The sequence below is a fragment of the Microcaecilia unicolor genome, chromosome 9 (assembly GCF_901765095.1).
Source record: "Microcaecilia unicolor chromosome 9, aMicUni1.1, whole genome shotgun sequence".
In the NCBI taxonomy this organism is placed as follows: domain Eukaryota; kingdom Metazoa; phylum Chordata; class Amphibia; order Gymnophiona; family Siphonopidae; genus Microcaecilia; species Microcaecilia unicolor.
In genome coordinates this window covers 27,746,658-27,766,561 of record NC_044039.1, presented here as the reverse complement: position 1 = coordinate 27,766,561, position 19,904 = coordinate 27,746,658, and the positions used below count along the sequence as shown (strand labels likewise).

The window sequence follows — 19,904 nt, the reverse complement described above, 5'->3', positions numbered from 1 at the left end:
AAACTCGGAGGGAAGGGGGGGCCAAGAACTCTGAGGGGAGGAGAGAGAGGGAGGGGGAGAGAGGGAGGGGGGCCTGCACCTCGGACGGAAGGGGGACCTGGAACTCGGAGGGGAGGAGAGGGAGGGAGGGAGGGAAGGAGGGGGTCATGGAACTCTGAGCCCCACACACACACTCACTCTCTGTCTCTCTCACACACACACTCTCTCTCTCTGACACAAACACACACACACTCTGTCTGTACCTCTCTCACACACACACTCCATCTCTCACACACACTTTCTCTCTCAAACATACACACTCCGAGGAAATCCTTGCTAGCGCCCGTTTCATTTGTGTCAGAAACAGGCCTGTTTTACTAGTTTTTCTATAAGCCGGGTAGACCTGTCAAGATCCCAATGAAACCTAGAAAGCAACAACAATGATGCTATTTGGAGCACACATTTAAAACTGAGCAGGTCCATTTTAAGCCTGTCTGTCAGCTTTGGCATGCAGATTAATGCAGTGTTATCCCCTGCTCTTGGAAATATGCTTTCTTCTTATCCTCATATTTTATTTATTTCTTACCTGTAGGAGAGCAGCCAACAGATATACAGCTATGAAGACAGGGGTCAGGGAAGTGTGACCACTTTTCATTAAATGGATAGTGTACAGGAAAATTAAATGTCCAGGAATCACTAGGAGGAACAGGACTTGGGCTGATTTATTGTTTACTCCTGGAACAAAACAATCAAACAAAATCTTACACACACTTGGAACAGAACAATGTTCTGATTAACAAGAGACAACAAAAGGTATTGATGTCCCCTTACTAAAATTAATTTCACATTAATTTCCACATACAGACTAAACAAACAGAGACAGCATTAACAATAATAATCTGAATTTCTTTTGGCATTTTTCTTGAAAAACAAGACTCCATTCAAATTCCATTAAAGAAGGCTGTAAAATGTGCCTAGACCTTCTGGGATATGAAGGTTATGAATGTGGTACAAGGAGTGAGTAATGAGGGTGACCATCCTTGGCACCATAAAAGATTGGCAGAAAAAGGGGAAGGGTGCCCATGTTTTAAGTCAGACTGAAGGTACATGAGTTCAAAAGGAAAAGAGGGGCAATGAAAGGAAGGTTAGGGCTCTTCAGCTTGGAGAAGAGATGGCTGGAGGGGGGGGGGGGGGGAAGAGGTCTACAAAATCCTATGTGGTGCAGAACGGGCAAAATTTAATTGATTTTATACTCTTTCAAAATGTACAAAGACTAGGGCAGTGGTTCCAAAACCTGGTCCTGGAGGCACCCCAGCCAGTCTTCAGAATATCCACAATGAATATTCATGAGATAGATTTGCATGCTGTGGAGGCAGTGCATGCAAATCTCTCTCATGAATATTCACTGCAGTTATCCTGAAAACCTGAGTGGCTGGAGTGCCTCCAGGATCAGGTTTTGGGAACCACTGGACTAGGGGACACGCAATGAAGTTTAATATTTTTATTATTAAGAAATCTTTTTATTAAGAAAAATACCAAAACACAGAACAAGTGCATCCTGACTACAGGCTGCTGGTGAGAGTGAGTTCAAATATGGAGTCCAAATGGTCGGAAACTCTTTCTGACACTTCGGGTGTTTACTAGCCCAATATGATTCTCAAAGCGTCAAGGCATGAAATATATTCCACCAATACCAAAATGCGGGCAGGAAGGCTTGTAGCCAATGATTTAACATACATTTCTGACCCAAGACATAGGCTTTCCCCAAAATGTATCCTTCCCCTTTGACCTGCGAACCCAAAAAGGAGAATTCATTCAATAGAACCCCCTCCAGGGGATGTTGCAAATAGGTCAGGAGAGCCACCCAAAAAGCATTGACTTCCCACAATTCCACATGCCACGGTAGAATGTGTTGTCGTGAGTGTTACATTTCATGCAGCAGGGAGCGTCAACACAGCCTGAACGATAAGCCCTACTCTTGAGATAAATAGGTGCAATGAAGCACTCAATACCGAAGCTTAGCTCATGGTAATACTTTTAAAAGAAATAGGAGAAAATATTTTTTCACTCAATGAATAGTTAAGCTCTGGAACTTGTTGCCGGAGGATGTGGTAACAGCAGTTGGCATATCTGGGTTTTAAAAAGATTTGGATGCTCCTGGAGGAAAAGTCCATAATTTAAGATAGACAGGGGAAAAGCCACTGCACTAATCCCGGGATCAGTAGCATGGAATTGATACTTTTTGGTATTCTGCCAGGTACTTGTGACCTGGATTGACCGCTGTTGAAAGCAGGATACTGGGTTAGATGGACCATTGGTCTGACCCAGCATGGCTATTCTTATGTTCTTATGCTTGGGATACCATTTTATACGCTGACTGGTCTGCATGTGGATGTCTGTGGAAATCAACTACAAATCAATATACTGTGTGTACCTGTCCCGTAATAAGTCCGACACGGGTAAAAGCAACCTTTGGCTTCTTCGGGCAGTTCCCCAGGAATACTATGCAAATGAAGGTGGGTAGAAATCCGGCTAGCTTGAATGGCCACTAAATTACCACCAATACCTGCAAACATTAAAAAAAAGAGAAAAATGTAACACAGAACTGCTATTCTCTGTTAAAGTAACATTTTTGCTTTTACCGATAATCTGCTCTTAGTAAAATATCTCTATGGCAAATTATTTTATTTTAATGTGCTTGATATACCACATATTAAAAATGCAGCCAAGCAGTTAATTCTCAGAGGGAGTTGGATTTCCAGCAGCTGAAGCATAAACACTGATATACAGAAATATAGAGGTTAGGGAATAGTTCCCCTCTTTTAGTCACAAATAGAGAGCCAACACATATACAGTCATGAACACAAAATTACATATACACAAGACACATACACATAGCAAATGAACACTTTCCAGCCGATATTCAACACTAAACCCGGATATTCAATGCTGAGCCATTTATTTATTTATTAAATTTGTACGCCACATTTTCCCACCTATTTGTACGCTCAATGTGACCAGCATTACGTTGGTAAGCCTATAGAATTGCCACTATGTGAGAGATTTAAGATTTTCGCGATAACCACTTTGGGTGTGTAGATTTATCACATAGTCTATGGGCCCGCTCCACCTGAAGTTTACCCAAGACAGTACCTGTGATGTCCAAGTTTCCAAAAAAACCCAGTAAGTTCATGATCTTTGATTGATTCTGGTATGCCCACAAACCGAAGATTACTTCGGCAGGAGTGAGTTTCCAAATCATCCCATTTTTATTCGTATTGCTCATTCTGCCGTTGTACAGTGACAAAAATCCACATGGAGGTGACGTAAATCATCTTCTAAATCAGAGATTCTGCAGTTCTGTTTCTCTCACTTCAGCCGCCTGACCTGCCAAGGTCTGAGTAAAGGTAGTAAATTGAGTTGATAGGCTCAAACTCACTCTCCAGAGCTAAAGCCACTGCTGCTGTAATTTGTGCATATTGTTCTCGTGTGAAACTATTCCCCCGCTGTGGCCTGATCCACCATCTTGTCATCCCCCCATTTAAACTGCTTGTCCTCATCTGCGGTTTAGATGTCATATCAGATCCAGATTTCTGAATATACCTATCCATAAACCATTTGGCTCTCTGTTAATATCAGGAAGATGTCAAAGTTTGCAGTTAGTTATGAACAAAGACAGGGGGATACTCCAGGGAATCTAAGAGCCTCAGGAAAACACGTCTGCCCAAGCTCAGCACATCACATGATTGCCATAAATGGAAGCTTTATGTGGGCTTCAGGTTCCAGAGTTTCTCTTGAATAGTTTATGTCTTAGTGACAGGTTTTGTAAAGTATATATATATATATATATATATATATATATATATATATATATATATATATATATATATCTCACTTTAAATCATTTTCAAAGTTTCTCATTTTTGTTATGTTGTCTTTTACCATTTATGGCTGTTTGCTTTTCAGAGGTGACACCAGGCCCACCTACCTTAGAGGTGGCTTCATGCAGGTTTCTGACACATTGAACTTTGACGTATGTTTAGACAGAAAGCACTGTGCAAACTCAAAGCATTGTTATTTATTGAATTAAAAAAAACACCATTATTGCATTCTTAATCCTCATTCAGGAGAAAATATTTCCCATGAACTAGTAGGCCCTGCCTGGATCCCCTCTGGCCACTCAGTAAGACTCCGGTATTCACCATTAAAAAAAAAAAAAAAGAAACATAACATATATCAGAACACAGTAAATTAATTCAGAACGAACGTTTTTACAAAAGGTTCATTCTTGAACTGTGCGTACACAAATGTCTATTTCATCCAGCAGTGTGAAAGCAGACATCGATTTACTTAAATCCTACATAATCACGAGTGTGAATTTTAATGAGTAGATACGAAATAAAAGGATGAGAAATAATGTGTTGGTTCAACTGTTATTAACCGCAAGGGGAAGGAGAAGGGTCTTCAATAAACTGAGGCAGGAACAGTGTTTATCAAGATGATTGAATTGAATGGCTGGAAAAACATATCCGAGAAAGGGATTCATCCATCCAGTGTCAGCTACAATTTGTCTATTTATTTTGCACTGTTTCTGACCTACTAAAGGTTATCAATAGAAATCAAACAAAATAAAACATGGAAAAGAAAATAAGATGATACCTTTTTTATTGGACATCACTTAATACATTTCTTGATTAGCTTTCGAAGGTTGCCCTTCTTCGTCAGATCGGAAATAAGCAAATGTGCTAGCTGACAGTGTATATAAGTGAAAACATTCAAGCATTACTATGACAGTCTGACAGGGTGGGAGGAGGGGGGTGGGTAGGAAGTATGCATGGGGACATCATAGTAACATAGTAGATGACGGCAGATAAAGACCTGCATGGTCCATCCAGTCTGCCCATGACAAACTCATATGTGTATACCTTACCTTGAATTTGTACCTGTCCTTTTCAGGGCACAGACCATATAAGTCTGCCCAGCAGTATTTCCCGCCTCCCAGCCACCAGTCCCGCCTCCCATCACCGGCTCTGGTACAGACCGTATAAGTCTGCCACCCCTATCCTCGCCTCCCAACCACCACCCCTCTTCCCCTCAACTGCTCCGCCACCCAATTTCAGCTAAGCTTCTGAGGATATATTCCCTCTGCACAGGATTCCTCTATGCATATCCCACGCATGTTTGAACTCCGTTACCGTTTTCATCTCCACCACCTCCCGCGGGAGGGCATTCCAAGCGTCCACCACCCTCTCCGTGAAAAATACTTCCTGACATCTTTCCTGAGTCTGCCCCCCTTCAATCTCATTTCATGTCCTCTCGTTCTACCGCCTTCCCATCTCCGGAAAGGTGCGTTTGCGGATTAATACCTTTCAAATATTTGAACGTCTGTATCATATCACCCCTGTTCCTCCTTTCCTCCAGGGTGTACATGTTCAGGTCAGCAAGCCTTTCTTATACGTCTTGGAACGTAAATCCCATACCATCCTCGTAGCTTTTCTTTGCACCGCTTCCATTTTTTTAACATCCTTCGCAAGATACGGCCTCCAAAACTGAACACAATACTCCAGGTGGGGCCTCACCAACGTCTTATACAGGGGCATTAAAACCTCCTTTCTTCTGCTGGTCACTCCTCTCTCTATACAGCCTAGCAATCTTCTAGCTACTGCCACCGCCTTGTCGCACTGTTTCGTCGCCTTCAGGTCCTCAGATACTATCACCCAAGATCCCTCTCCCCTTCCGTGCCTATCAGACTCTCCCCGCCTAACACATACGTCTCCCTTGGATTTCTCCTCCCCAAGTGCATCACTTTACATTTCTTCGCATTGAATTTTAATTGCCAAACCTTAGACCATTCTTCTAGCTTCTTCAGATCTTTTTTCATGTTTCCACACCCTCCGGGGTGTCCACTCTGTTGGAAATCTTGGTGTCATCTGCAAAAAGGCAAACCTTACCTTGTAACCCCTCGGCAATGTCACTCACAAATATATTGAACAGAATGGGCCCCAGCACCGATCCCTGAGGCACTCCACTACTCACCTTTCCTTCCTCCGAGCGAACTCCATTTACTACCACCCTCTGGCGTCTGTCCGTCAACCAGTTCCTAATCCAGTTCACCACTTCGGGTCCTATCTTCAGGCCGTCTAGTTTATTTAAGAGCCTCCTGTGGGGAACCGTGTCAAAAGCCTTGCTGAAATCTAAGTAGACGACGTCCATAGCACGTCCTTGATTTAATTCTCCCGTCACCCAGTCAAAGAATTCAATGAGATTCGTTTGGCACGATTTCCCTTTGGTGAAACCATGTTGTCTCGGATCCTGCAACTTATTGGTTTCCAGGAAATTCACTATCCTTTCCTTCAGCATGGCTTCCATTACTTTTCCAATAACCGAAGTGAGGCTTACCGGCCTGTAGTTTCCAGCTTCTTCCCTATCCCCACTTTTGTGAAGAGGGACCACCTCCGCCGTTCTCCAATCCCTCGGAACCTCTCCCGTCTCCAAGGATCTATTAAACAAGTCTTTAAGAGGACCCGCCAGAACCTCTCTGAGCTCCCTCAGTACTCTGGGGTGGATCCCGTCCGGCCCCATGGCTTTGTCCACCTTCAGCTTTCCAAGTTGTTGATACACAATCTCTTCCATGAATGGCGCTCTATCCACCTCCTTCTCAGGTGTACTTTTGCCAGTCCCTCTCGGTCCTTCCCCAGGGTTTTCATCAGTGAAAACAGAACAAAAGTATCTATTTAGCAAATTGGCTTTTTCTTCATCATTTTCTACATAGCGTTTTGATGTTTCTTTTAGTCTCACAATTCCCTTTATAGTCTTTCTCCTTTCACTAATATACCTGAAGAAGTTTTTGTCTCCCCCTCCTTACATTTCTAGCCATTTGTTCTTCCGCTTGCGCCTTCGCCAGACGTACCTCTCTCTTGGCTTCTTTCAGTTTCATCCGGTATTCCTCCCCGTGTTCCTCCTCTTGAGATTTTCTATATTTCTGGAACGCTAACTCTTTAATCTTTATTTTCTCAGCCACTTGCTTTGAGAACCATATTGGTTTCCTTTTTCTCTTGCTTTTATTTACTCTCCTTACATAAAGGTCTGTGGCCCTGTTTATGACTTCTTTTAGCGTGGACCACTGTCCTTCCACTTCTCGTATGTCCTCCCAGCCCATTAGCTCCTTCCTCAGGTATTCTCCCATTTTGTTAAAGTCAGCTCGCTTGAAATCGAGGACTTTGAGTTTAGAGTGGCCGCCATCCACATGAGCCGTTACATCAAAACAAACTGTTTGATGGTCACTGTTTCCCAGGTGTGCAGCCACTCGGACATTTGACACACTATCCCCATTCGTGAGCACCAGATCCAACGTGGCTCCCTCCCTCGTGGGTTCGTTCACCATTTGTCTGAGCAGAGCACTTTGGAAAGCATCCACAATCTCTCTACTTCTTTCTGATTTTGCAGACGGAACCTTCCAATCTACATCCGGCAGATTAAAATCTCCCAACAACAGCACCTCTCTTTTCTTCCCCAACTTTTGAATATCAGCAATCAGATCTTTATCTAGTTCTTCCAATTGTGTCGGGGGTCTATAGACAACACCCACGTGGACCAAGGTTCTATCCTCTCTTTTTAAGGTGATCCATATCGCTTCTTCCTTTCCCCAGTTCCCTGTCATTTCAGTCGCTGCGATATCATTTCTGACATACAGAGCTACTCCTCCACCTATACGTCCCTCTCTATCCTTCCTAAAAAGATTATAGCCTGGTATGTTTACATCCCATTCATGGGAACCATTGAGCCATGTCTCTGTGACTGCAACTATGTCCAAGTTAGACTCCAAAATCAGGGCTTGAAGGTCAGGAATTTTCTTGCTTAGACTGTGAGCATTTGTGGTCATCGCTTTCCATGTACATTTCCTAGTATGTGTTTTGGTTTTAGTGATTTGTGAGGGTGTTTTCTCTTTGGGTACCTTCTCATATTTTTGTTCCCTCTTCCATCAAAGCATATCATTGATATTCTAACAGGATGGGTGTGGATAGGTGAGGGGAGGGTGATCAACAGAGACATACAGCTTTATGGTTTATAATGGGCTAGGAACCCCAGATCCTTGTTACGTCCTTTCTGTTGGGTGTTAAAATATTCAATGACCTACTAAACAAATGGACCCTCTGTGGCAGTCCCTGCTAGGAAAAACAGCCTATCTGTCACACCCAGGCTCACAGACAGTCCCCTCTGGATCCATCTGAGAGCAAATTAGCCAGAGCATTTGGATTATCTGCCCCCAGTGAGTGGTATCTGTCAGAAAGATCATAGGAAATCACTGAGCTCTCCAACTTCAAGGCTTAATGACCAACATAGGACTGCAGACATAATTCCTTAGCGATTGTAAAGCACGGCCATAATGATATATTGTCTGTTTCCAACACTATTACAATGATTAACACTCAACAGTATTAATGGCTCTTGAGTTCAGTGGATCTGTTAGCTGTGTTGGGGGCACCATGAGACACATCTGCGCAACACAAATTTGATTGCACTGAGACAGGAAAGCAGAAAAGCAATTCTACAGCCCATAGAGTGGTGAATTCGGCAGAGTCTTAAAACAGTACAATTCCAGTTAACACCCTCAAAAATCCCATGTGCCTATTATTTGGCTCTGCTCTTCCCTCTGCTGGATTTCTTTTTCTATCTAGAATAAAGCAACATGGCTATCTAACTTTAATGCACTTGAAAATGTAGGAATACAAGTCAGTCAAGATGCAGGAGATGTCTCTTATCAGCCTACATTAGTAACTTGGGGGGGGGGGGGGGGGTCTTTACAAAGGTGTACCAGTGTTTTTAGTGCATGCTAAATACTAAGACGCCCATTATATTCCTATGGGCGTCTTAGCATTTAGCGCATGCTAATTTTTACCGCGCGCTAAAAAAAGCTAGCGTGCCTTTGTAAAAGGGACACTTAGAGACAGCCTTTTAAGCAAGATTCCCTTCATTCTATAACTTGGCGCCGACAATTAAGCACCATCTGCACGCTTAAATTATATAATACTGGGACTTACATGGACAGAGGAGCCAGCGCTGTGGGTGATTGAGCACCCCCAATAGCGAGCGAACTCCTTGACTATGTCTGGGGAGCGATAATTTCTAGGGCTGCATTTTGGTTAAAATTTTTAATTGCAATTAATCATGTGATAAAACTGTAATTGCTATTAATCACTAATTAAAAGTATTTTATTTATTTTTTTATTTCCCACTGCAGCTCCTTGTGACACTGGGCAAGTCACTTAACCCACCATTGCAAAGGGTACAAAATAAGTACCTGTATATAATATGTAAACCGCTTTGATTGTAATCACAGAAAGGTGGTATATCAAATCCCATTCCCCTTCCATTCAGGACTCATAACCTCCTTCCCTTCCACTGCCAGATCCAACATCTCTCCCTTTCTCTTCCATCCTTCCTTCTCACTTCTGTTTCTTCAGGTCCATTATCTCTCTTTCATTCCTGGGGTCCATTATCTCTCTCTCTTTCTTTCCTTCCTTCCCCCCCCCCCCCCCCCCCCCCCCCCCCCCATTATCCAGCACCTCTCCCTCCCTCCCTATGAGCAGTAACACATACTTAGTGGTGACCAGCACAAAGCTTTTCTTGAGGCTACTGGAGCTTACTGCCTTACCCATAGCTTTAATTGGTGGCCCCTCCAGTTCTGCTTGTGGGTCTGCAACTCACTCCTCTCCTCCCATCCAGGGTTCAGCATCTTTCCCCTTCTCAATCCTCCCTGCCAGTCTACCTTAAAGATGGTCTTCTGTCGGTCCCCAGAAGTGGCAGCGTTGCACATATACTGCATGCAGCCTGCTCGAAGCTTTCCCTCTGGCCTGTCCTACCTCCTCTGACATCACTTCCTGTTCCTGCATGGGCAGGAGGAGTCAGAGGGAAGCTTCAGACCAGGCTACAAGCAGCTTATGTGCAAGGCTGTCATTGGTGAGGATCAACAGAAGACCACCTTTAAGGTAAACAGAGTGTGTGTGTGTGTGGGGGGGGGGGGGGGGGGGGAATGAAGATGTTGAATCGCGGATAGGGGAAAAGAGGATTGCACCGAGGACATAGGTTGGGAGTGGAAGAGAGAAGAGATGTTTGGAGGAGACAGGAGACGCAGCAATGCAATTAATATTTTAAAAGTGATTGATGATTAACATATTAATCACAGAGTTAATTGCGATCAGAATGCACCCCTAATCATTTCCATTGGGTTTAGCACCCCCTATCATTTTCAAAGGTTTGCTCCTACAGGTAAGTGTACACTTATGCACATAATTCTAGGTGTGTGCTCAGCGCTAATCAATAAACGATGCACGCACATCGTTACAGAATATGCTTAGTGAGTTGTGCGTCTAAATTCTAATCTGTGCCAATTAATGCTCATTATTGCTTGTTAAGTGCTGTTATCAGTACTCATTAGCTTGTTAAGTTATGCATATTGTTATAGATTGGCACGGATCTCTAGGCGCACTATACAGAATCCGGAGGTCTGTGCCTAATTTAGGCATTGGGAATTACGCCAACTAAAACAGGGCATAAATGGCCACGACTAAATTTGGTCGCATAAGGAGGGTGTCACCAAAACTGACAAATATAGGAGAAAGCTCAACTGGTGCCAAATTCAAAATAGTGCCTGCACTATGCCATTCCCATTTATTCATTTAATAACTGGCCTTTCACACATACATGAAAATGAGGTATAATTAAAAAAAAAAAGAAACATCCAACACACATTCATAAGTAAAATACAACACAATAAATAATATCTGCACCTAAATATGCATACTGCCTCTCTCCACCTGTAACCTCACTAGCAATTACAAATTGAAGGCTATTTCAAACAGCCAGAGACCTTTAATTCTGTCCAGAACACCAAAATTAGCAGCTTCCAATCATAATTCACAAGAGACACTGCTCTACAACTGAGGGCAAAATAAGCAAATGTGCAGTCATGTTACAGTAAGCGGAGATACTGTTATAGCTGGAGTGGCTAAAAAGAGATTGATGGGATTTTTAATTTACATATCATGTTTAACAAAAACTGATTACAAAGCAGTATGCAAGTATAGAAACATACAAGGAAGCACAAAGCATTCACACTCATAGTGTGAACAAAACAGTACATCGCAATAAATCATAAATAAAAAACAAACAGCAAAATAACACAAAATTAGAAATAAAACCTCCCCAAACCTTGATACAATAATCCCTCACAGTAAAGGAGAAAAAGACCTTCCAACTTGGTATCAACTACAGTATTGATAGAAATATAGTGCTGACAGGTTCTCTCACATTGTATTTCACATTCACTCTGCAAACAGCTCCACGTACCATGGGTGCTTATGCAGGGGTTCCCAAACTTGGTCCTGGAGGCACCCCAGCCAGGTCAGATTTTTAGGATATCCTCAATGAATATTCATGAGAGAGATTTGCATTCAGTGGAGGCAGTGTATGTAAATTTCTCTCATTAATACTCCTTGTGGATATCCTGAAAACCTGATTGGATGGGGTGCCTCCAGGACCAGTGGCGTAGCGCTGCGCACCCCCCCCCCTGGGTGCAGCATGACACCCCCCTTGGCGCATCACCCAAGCCCCCCCCCCCCCCGAGTGCATTCTTGCCTGCCGTGTGCACGCCGCTGGGGGTTTTCGGGTTCTGCTGGTTCCCTGCTCCCTCTGCCCCGGAACAACCTGTTCCGGGGCAGAGGGAGCAGGGAACCAGCAGAGCCGTGGCGTGCACCCGGGGACCGCCCCGCCCTTGCTACGCCACTGCCTATGGATTGCTTGATAGTTATGACCAAGTTTTAGCTTTTTCGCCTGTATTTTCACCTAAGCTTACTAATTATTATTGTCTGAAATTTAACTTCAGCTACCCATACCTTTGTCAACTTGCTTTGAGCTAAATCTTTCATGAAAGGAATCAATACAAGGAGAGTAACTGCATCCTCCATTTTAGCTTCCTAAGGATAGCTCAAGCATTAAATCAAGGAAGGGACACACGCTGTCATCCTTGAAAGCACACAGTGAGGCCTTGAATGGATGTTGGACTCTGTGTAATCAAGCATTTTCCAAAGGCACGGTGGCATGTCGCATTCAGCACTGTCAGGAAAGACAGGCATTTGACTGGCCCACTGGAATTACTGGTTTAAACCAATGACATTCTGCACAAGGCACAGATTATATGCTGATGGGCTTTTCTTAAAACATATAACACTATACCATGCTTCGGCACTGGTGCAGATGGAACAGATCACTTACCGCTTCGTGCTCTTCACTTAAAAACCACAATTACAAGCCAAGCAATATCAGTATTTTAGGCTGACAGAAGCCTTTTATTGTGGCATTATGTACATTCTGTTTGAAGTGTCTCCAAAATCACCCTTAATGTAAAATTAATAGGATGATAAAAAGAAAAGGGCTTGAGTTTCTAAGGAAAAAAAAAACCTCATTACACATCTGACTTCTCCATATTAGCAGAATCACAAAATCATGGATTGTCTGACGGCCAAATTATTGGTATAATATAAAAGGTCTCAGTTTTTGCAGGAGCTCCTTTTAGTTAAGAGAAGCTCTGTGATTGAACGTAAAATGCTCTCTGATAGATGTCTAGGGGCAGGTACCCAAGTTCTAATTCATTTCAATTCAGAAATACAGATTTACAGTAAACATTCAGCAGTTCCAAGTTCCAAGTAATGTTGCTATTTTTTTTTTTACATAACTTTTTTTACTTTTTCTTTTTTTCTTCTAGCTCAATTTATTAAAAAAGACCTGAAATAAAGAAATTGCCCAAAACAACTCTGTTCTTAAAAAAGAATTACAAAAACACCATCTCAGAAGAAAATAGTAAAAAATTGATTTACATTTACTTGTTCTATACCATTCAGTATTTTGTAGACCTCTATTATATCTCCCCTAAGCCATCTCTTTTCCAAGCTGAAGAGTTCTAACCTTAAGCCTTTCCTGATTTGAGATGAGTTCCATCGCCTTAATCATTTTGGTTGCCCTTCTTTGAACTTTTTCTAATTCTGCTCTATCTTTTTTAAGACACGGAAGTGATAGAGAGGCATTATAATATATTCTTTGGGGGATAGACGGTTTCCTAAAGGACAAGTCCATAAACCACTACTAAATGGACTTGGGAAAAATCCACAATTCCAGGAATAACATGTATAGAATGTTTGTTCGTTTGGGAAGCTTGCCAGGTGCCCTTGGCCTGGACTGGCCACTGTCGTGGACAGGATGCTGGGCTCGATGGACCTTTGGTCTTTTCCTAGTGTGGCATTACTTATCTACTTATAATAATTCCTAGCATTGTTTGGGGTTTTTGTTGGCTGCTGTCACACACTGGGCAGAAGATTTCAGCGTATTGTCCAGTGTGCATCACTGCACTAGTTCTGGCACGTGAAGGGCCATTTTTTAACACAGCAAGAAAAAGGCCTTTTTCAAAATGGGGCGGTAAATGGCCGTGCGTTAGTATTAAAATTAGCACGTGGCTATTTACTGCCTGAGCCCTTACCGCCACCTATTTACAAGGTGGTAAGGGCTCATGTGCTACTCGTGTGGTAAAATCGGGCAATGCGCAGCAATGTGGCCTCGCTGCTGATTACCGCCAGGAACGCCCCCCCCCCCCCCCCGGATAGAAAATTATTATTTTTTTACTAGGGAAACTGTGCAAGACAACTTCGGAACTATCGCCGGGCGCCCACACTACCCTGGCAATAGGGTCGATTTGGTGCATACTTAGTAAAAAAAGAGCCTCTAAATCTCATCTGCCATTTGGACGCCCAATCTTCCAACTTCCTACAATTTTTCACAATCCGCATGCATTTTAACAACTTTGAATAGTGTCGTATGCAAATTTAATCACCTCACACTTCATTCCCATTTCTAGATCAACGTAAATATGTTAAATAGCACCGGTCCCAGTACAGATCCTTGGGGCACTCCACTAGTCACCCTCCTCCACTGAAAGAATTGGCCATTTAACCCTACCCTCTGTTTTCTATCCATCAATCAATTCCTAATCCACAGCAGAACACTGTCTCCTAATTTTAATTTTCTCAGGAGTCCTTCATGAGGAACTTTGTCCAATGCTTTCTGAAAATCTAGATACACTACATTAACCGGCTCATCTGTATTATCCGCATGTTTATTCATGCATTCAAAGACATGGAGCAAACTGGTGAGCCAAGACTTCTCTTGGCTGAATCCATTTTGACTGTGTCCCATTATGAAAAGGCTGCTGGGCCATACCCTTCCTGTTATACCGTTCCCCATTCCATGATTCTCTTTATCCCCACTGAGACTTCACTTCAACAGGGACCACAGAATTTAACTTGCCAAGAAATTGGGGGAGATTTGAAGTTTAAGTGTTGGAACTTGATAGAGACTCCGAGCTGTCAGCTTTCTTCTTTTGCTGGTAGCTGCAGCATCACTACACATACACACACAGCTGCTGTTTTGGAGAACCCCATGTTAAGCTCATCACCATGCAAAAATCAAATTGTCCAATTATTCTAAATCCTATCTTTAATGTCAAGTCCCTTTACTGTTTGTATTTTACATTCACGTGGACTACTGATGTGCCACAGATAATAAAAGAAAATGCCAAGGTCATTCTTACCATTAATTACAGGAGTATACACGACAATGCCAGCCAAGTTGGGATCAGAAACTGTTGTGTCTAGTATAAGGCCACCGATGCTGAAAAACACAACTAAAATACTTAGATTATTCCAATACTCTTGAGTGTACAGACAATGATTGCATTTGAACCATGATATTCTGTCATTGTGTTGTTAGCTACAGAGGGTAGGGATTTCTTCATACTGGTGGATTGTGTGATACGCTCCTGCCTATGCCAATTCTAATCTCAAAATGGCTGCCAGGACCTCCCGCACCAGTCTCGCAAGGCTGCTGCAGGAAGAGGAAGTCCAAGCAGCCATTTTGGCTGAGGAACCGGTGGGGGCAAGAGCGACTGTGGATCGCTGTTGCCTGGAAAAGGTCACTAGAGCACCAGGGAATTTAAAGGGCAGGCTCAGGGAAGGCAGAGGGGTTGTGGTCGGGAAGGTAGTTGGCCCTGTGGAACTCAAACTCACTCTGGCAGTGGTGGAGGCAGGCAAACTGAACTTGGATCTCGGGCCAGTTTCAGTGCTAAAGTCGAAACCAAAGCCCAAACTCAGTTGGCCTCTATTAGACACACTAGGGACCAGAGCAGAAAGTAAAAAGTGGGTCCAATCAGTGCACAGCACCCCGAAGCTCTATTGTAATGGCATTATTTAGATATGCCAACAGCAAACCTTGTGGTGTTGGCGACAAAAGATAAAGCATCCCCAAAACTGCCCCTGCTAAAGGCGACAGAGGCATTATTTACATTCATTAAAAGTGTATTAATGTGTAATATGATTCATGAAAAAAAACAAACATTAAAACTGCAGTTTTAATAAAGCTATTTTACATAATACATTTGAGAATAAGGGAGATTTTGGTTTAGCAGTGGCGTAGCAAGGGGGGGGGGCGGGGGTGTCAGCTCAGGGGGGGTGCTCCCTGCCAGCTCCCCCCCCCCTCGGCGCATCGACACCCCCCCCCCCCCGCGACCAGCTCCCACACCCTACCTTTAAAAAGAATATCGGAATCCGAGGCGAGGCGCAGCGCCTCGCACCTGCCCTGCACGTAAAAGAAATGTGGACAGTCGGGCCTTCCCTCGCTCTCTGTCCTGCCCTCCGCTGACGCAACTTCCTATTTCCGCAAGGGTGGGACAGATAGAGCGAGGGAAGGCCCGACGGTCCACATTTCTTTTACGTGCAGGGCAGGCGCGAGGCGGTGCGCCTCGGATTCCGATATTCTTTTTAAAGGTAGGGTGCGGAAGCTGGTCGGGGGGGGGGGATGTCATCGTGCTGCACCTGGGGGGGGTGCAACGGCGAACCGCCCAGCCCCAGGTGGCAGCCCCCCCTGCTACGCCACTATGGTTTAGCATTCGTTTTACAGAATTTCATTCCTATGAGATACAACTTTGTCACCTCCTCCATTATAGGGTTACATAAATGAATACATTTCCACAGTGGCGCTCCTAGCTTGTTCACCACCTGGAGTAGGTCGCCACTGTGCCCTCCTCCCACCCCTGCACGTCACCCTCTCAAGGGGGTGCGTGAAGCAAGCGTGGCTGTCGGCTCTGCCTGTTCCCTGCACCGGAATAAGAAGTAACGTCAGAGGGGGCAGGGGACCGGAAGAGCCGACAGCCGCGCTTGCTCCACGCACCCCCTTGGTTAAAGGAAAGGTGGTGGGGTGATGCGCTTGGGGGGGGGGGTGGCACACCTTGGGAGGATGACGCATCGGGGGGGGGCACAGTGGCCCTGCTCCATACACCCCCTTGGTGCATGCACCCGGGGGCGGACCCCCCCCCCCTTGGTACGCTATTGCACTTCCATGGTAGCCCCCACCAGAGCTACAGATGGGGATCAGATTGATGCATACAAACCATACAGTAGTTCCTGGCAGGAAAGGATCCCTGCACAGGCCTACTGGGCTCAGGCCCAAGGGTCCAAAGGTCTGGGGGAAACCTTCTCATTATGAAGGAAGGCTGGCTTTGCTTAGCAGCCAACCTGCACAGTTTGGTGGTCGTGTTTTTTTTAGGAACGTGATAAATATGTTTCTAAACTGTGCTGAAAACCAGACATTTACCATTTATTAATGCTCGTGTGACAACACTAACAGTATCTTAACCAAGCAGAATATTTTCTTTTCTTCCATCTACCAACTATGCAGACTATGTTTTGTACTCTATGTAGCCTACTTCCACTGACGTCATTTGTCATTGACATTTTGTTGGTTGTCGATACTGTTATTGTTAAATGAATCGTAAGCCTTTAAGTGGTGTTGCTGAGTGACCGGGAAGGGGGAGGGGGGGTCCTATATGCTATTTGGCCCAGGGGCCCACAAACTTGTGATCTGTCCCTGGTTCTTGGATGGCAGATGAACTACAAAAATCAGGTGGCTGGAAAAGGTTCTTTTGGTTTTGAGTGAGGACCTCTGCACTGTTCTAGTGGACCATTATCTTATCCAGAACATACTCCACTGATTACCACTCAAATATAAGGTCTGATCTACAAGTGATGAATGGATCCTTCCTGAGCTATATTAAGGACCTGTACAATATTAGGGTGGAGGGAAGGGGCTAAGAGTTGAAAATTAATACCCAGACACTAGAGCACAGCTTCCCAAACTCTGGGTTGGGGTCCCAAATGAGGTAACAAAACCCATTTAGGATCTCAATCAGTGTGGACTTTCCATAGATGCATCATTATTCTGCACCTCCAAGAAGGGGGGGGGGGGCACATAATTCGATCTAGCCACTATCATGGGGTCACTGACACAAAAAGATTGACACTTGCATTAGAGACATGATTACATTAAAACCATTGGCCAAACAGGATTACACCATTTTTAAAATATGCAGCAACTGAAGAGAGGACTCACGAAAGGAGAGCTGGGAAAATAAGGGGTGTATCCATAATAAAGGTGCCTTTGACTCTAATATATTTTGAAGCATTAAAATGCAAGAATTAAGGCCAAATGACAGAGTGAGAAAGCCAAGAATCGGACAAGTTCAGCCAGTGGATCTGCTTTAATTCTATATACCTCAAAATGCACTGAGGGAAAGAGGAGTGGCCTAGTGGTTAGGGTGGTGGACTCTGGTCCTGGGGAACTGAGTTCGATTCCCACTTCAGGCACAGGCAGCTCCTTGTGACTCTGGGCAAGTCACTTAACCCTCCATTACCCCAGGTACAAATAAGTACCTGTACATTGTGATAAAGTCACCTCCAGGATAGTTGGGTTAATGCAGTTTCAGTCTGAAATACAAGTCCCAGAAGGCATTGCAGGCAAGGAGCCAGAGGAGCCAGAGGGTGAGATGAAGAACCCGGACTGGACTCCTAGCTGCAATCGGGGAAGACATGGGTGTAAGCTGCCAGGGTGTGTAGAGTGGCTGCCACTAGGCAGAAAGAGAGTTAGGAAACCCTGTGTGCAGGAGCTCATCATTGGTCTCAGTCTAATGCTTAACTCAGCTGGTATGGGTGTGGGGAAGCTAATGGAAGGAGAATGATTGGTTGTGGTAGCTGAAGCCAGGGATTGATTAGACAGGTGGGAAGGAGTCTCAGCAGTTCAGTTCAGGAGAGAGAAGCAGAAGAAGAGAAGCAGTTGCAGGCTGAAAACCCTTGGGCAGGGAGGTCCCTAAGTACTGGCAGTTGCAGGCTGAAATCCCTTGGGCAGGGAGGTCCCTAAAGTACTGAAGCAGGCTGAAATTCCTTGGGTGAGAGGAAGTCCCAAAAGTATTGAATTTACTGTGAAGCTGGTGCAGGGGCAAACCCTTGGGTAGAGGGAGTCCCTAAAATATTGAACTCTCCTGAAGGTAAAGAGGATAGAAGGTAGAAACTGCTGCTTGGTGACTGAACTGTGATGCTGAACTGAAAGAACTGTTTGTCTTAGGAATTGAACTACTGTTTATTGTGCACTGGATAAAGATCCCAGACTGGAGCTGACTGTAAGCCTGTATTGAATCCTGGTATGTGCTGATAGCCTGCTGCTTAAAGGGGACTGTTGGCCACACACTTTCAGGTGGCTTACATGTGCTTAAGATTGAAGGTGAATGCTGCTGTTGGAACTGTGTATTAGAAACCTGCATGGAATAAAAGTCCTTAAGATTGAAGTTACTGGTGGACATCTATTTCTTCATTGTACCGGGAGCCTGTGGCTGGATGAGATTGTTCTATCCTTGGCTACACAAGAAAGATACCTGGTTACAATATGTAAGCCACATTGAGCCTGCCATGAGTGGGAAAGCGCAGGGTACAAATGTAACAAAAAATAAAAAAAAAATTGTTTTTCATTATGAAGAAAGCTTCATACTCAACAGATACATTTAGCTCTCAATGCAAGATACTAACCTGCTAATAAGCATTGCAATTATGACAGGTTCCCACCCCGAATGCAGGACAATCTTAGTTGCCGGATGCTTGGAGGCTATGATAATCCCAATAGGAGTCAGAGCTAGGAAAAAGGCACCGACTAAAGCAGGTACATAGGAGTAAGTGCCTGGGAAAAAACAAAAAAGGTTACCAGAGACTGGGTTAGTCAATATTTAACTTTGTCTTTCTCTTTTAAATCCATTTTTAAAAAGTTTTGTAAAATATGGTCTATTACAGCATGTAGGGAACAAAATAAATGGGTTGGTATTTGTACTCCCTGATTAGCATTTCATAAGCACATAAGCACGCAAATATGGAATGCACTACCAAACGTCATAAAAACAATGCACAACCTAACAAACTTCCGGAAATCACTAAAAACCAACCTGTTCAAAAAGGCATACCACAATGATCCATCCTAAATACCAGACAACGAAACATATACTAGACCTGGATATAACCGAACTTGTTATACTTGATTGCTTCACCTACTGTCACCAATGAACTCTAAACGCAATGCCACTTTATTTCACACTCTGGATTTGAACTCTCTCTACTTAACTGATTCACTCACTTGTCACTTATGAACTTTAATGCAATACCACTTTGTATTTCTCACTGCGGAAATGGCAATCGCCATTACGGCATAATGTAAGCCACATCGAGCCTGCAAATAGGTGGGAAAATGTGGGATACAAATGCAACAAATAAATTCACACGCTGACTGCAGTGCTTCATTTGGTGCCACCCACTATCTACCGGTTCGGTGTCAATTAGGCACTTAACTTTTAGGTGCTCAAATGAAAGTTAAGGGCCAGATTCTATATAAGGAGCCTAAAAAATCCATGCTGTAAACATTTCCGCCTCAGCGTATTCTATAAGCGGTGCCTAGATTTAGGTGCAGTATAAAGAACAGGCTTAGCTGATATCCCAGAGCCTAAAACTACA

The 19,904-nt window shown here is 43.9% G+C and overlaps 1 protein-coding gene across 4 annotated transcripts in view; it reads right to left on the bottom strand.

Moving 5' to 3' along the window:
• SLC41A2 (solute carrier family 41 member 2) overlaps positions 1–19,904 on the bottom strand; it is a 120,821-nt gene that overhangs the window by 22,169 nt on the left and 78,748 nt on the right. For all 4 annotated transcript variants that reach the window (XM_030215518.1, XM_030215516.1, XM_030215517.1 and 1 more), the window contains exons 7-10: positions 18,936–19,083; positions 14,618–14,697; positions 2,414–2,545; positions 566–714 (exon numbers count right to left, since the gene is read on the bottom strand). In XM_030215518.1, coding sequence (XP_030071378.1) covers positions 566–714; positions 2,414–2,545; positions 14,618–14,697; positions 18,936–19,083 — 509 coding nt within the window. The remainder of the gene's footprint in view (positions 1–565; positions 715–2,413; positions 2,546–14,617; positions 14,698–18,935; positions 19,084–19,904) is intronic.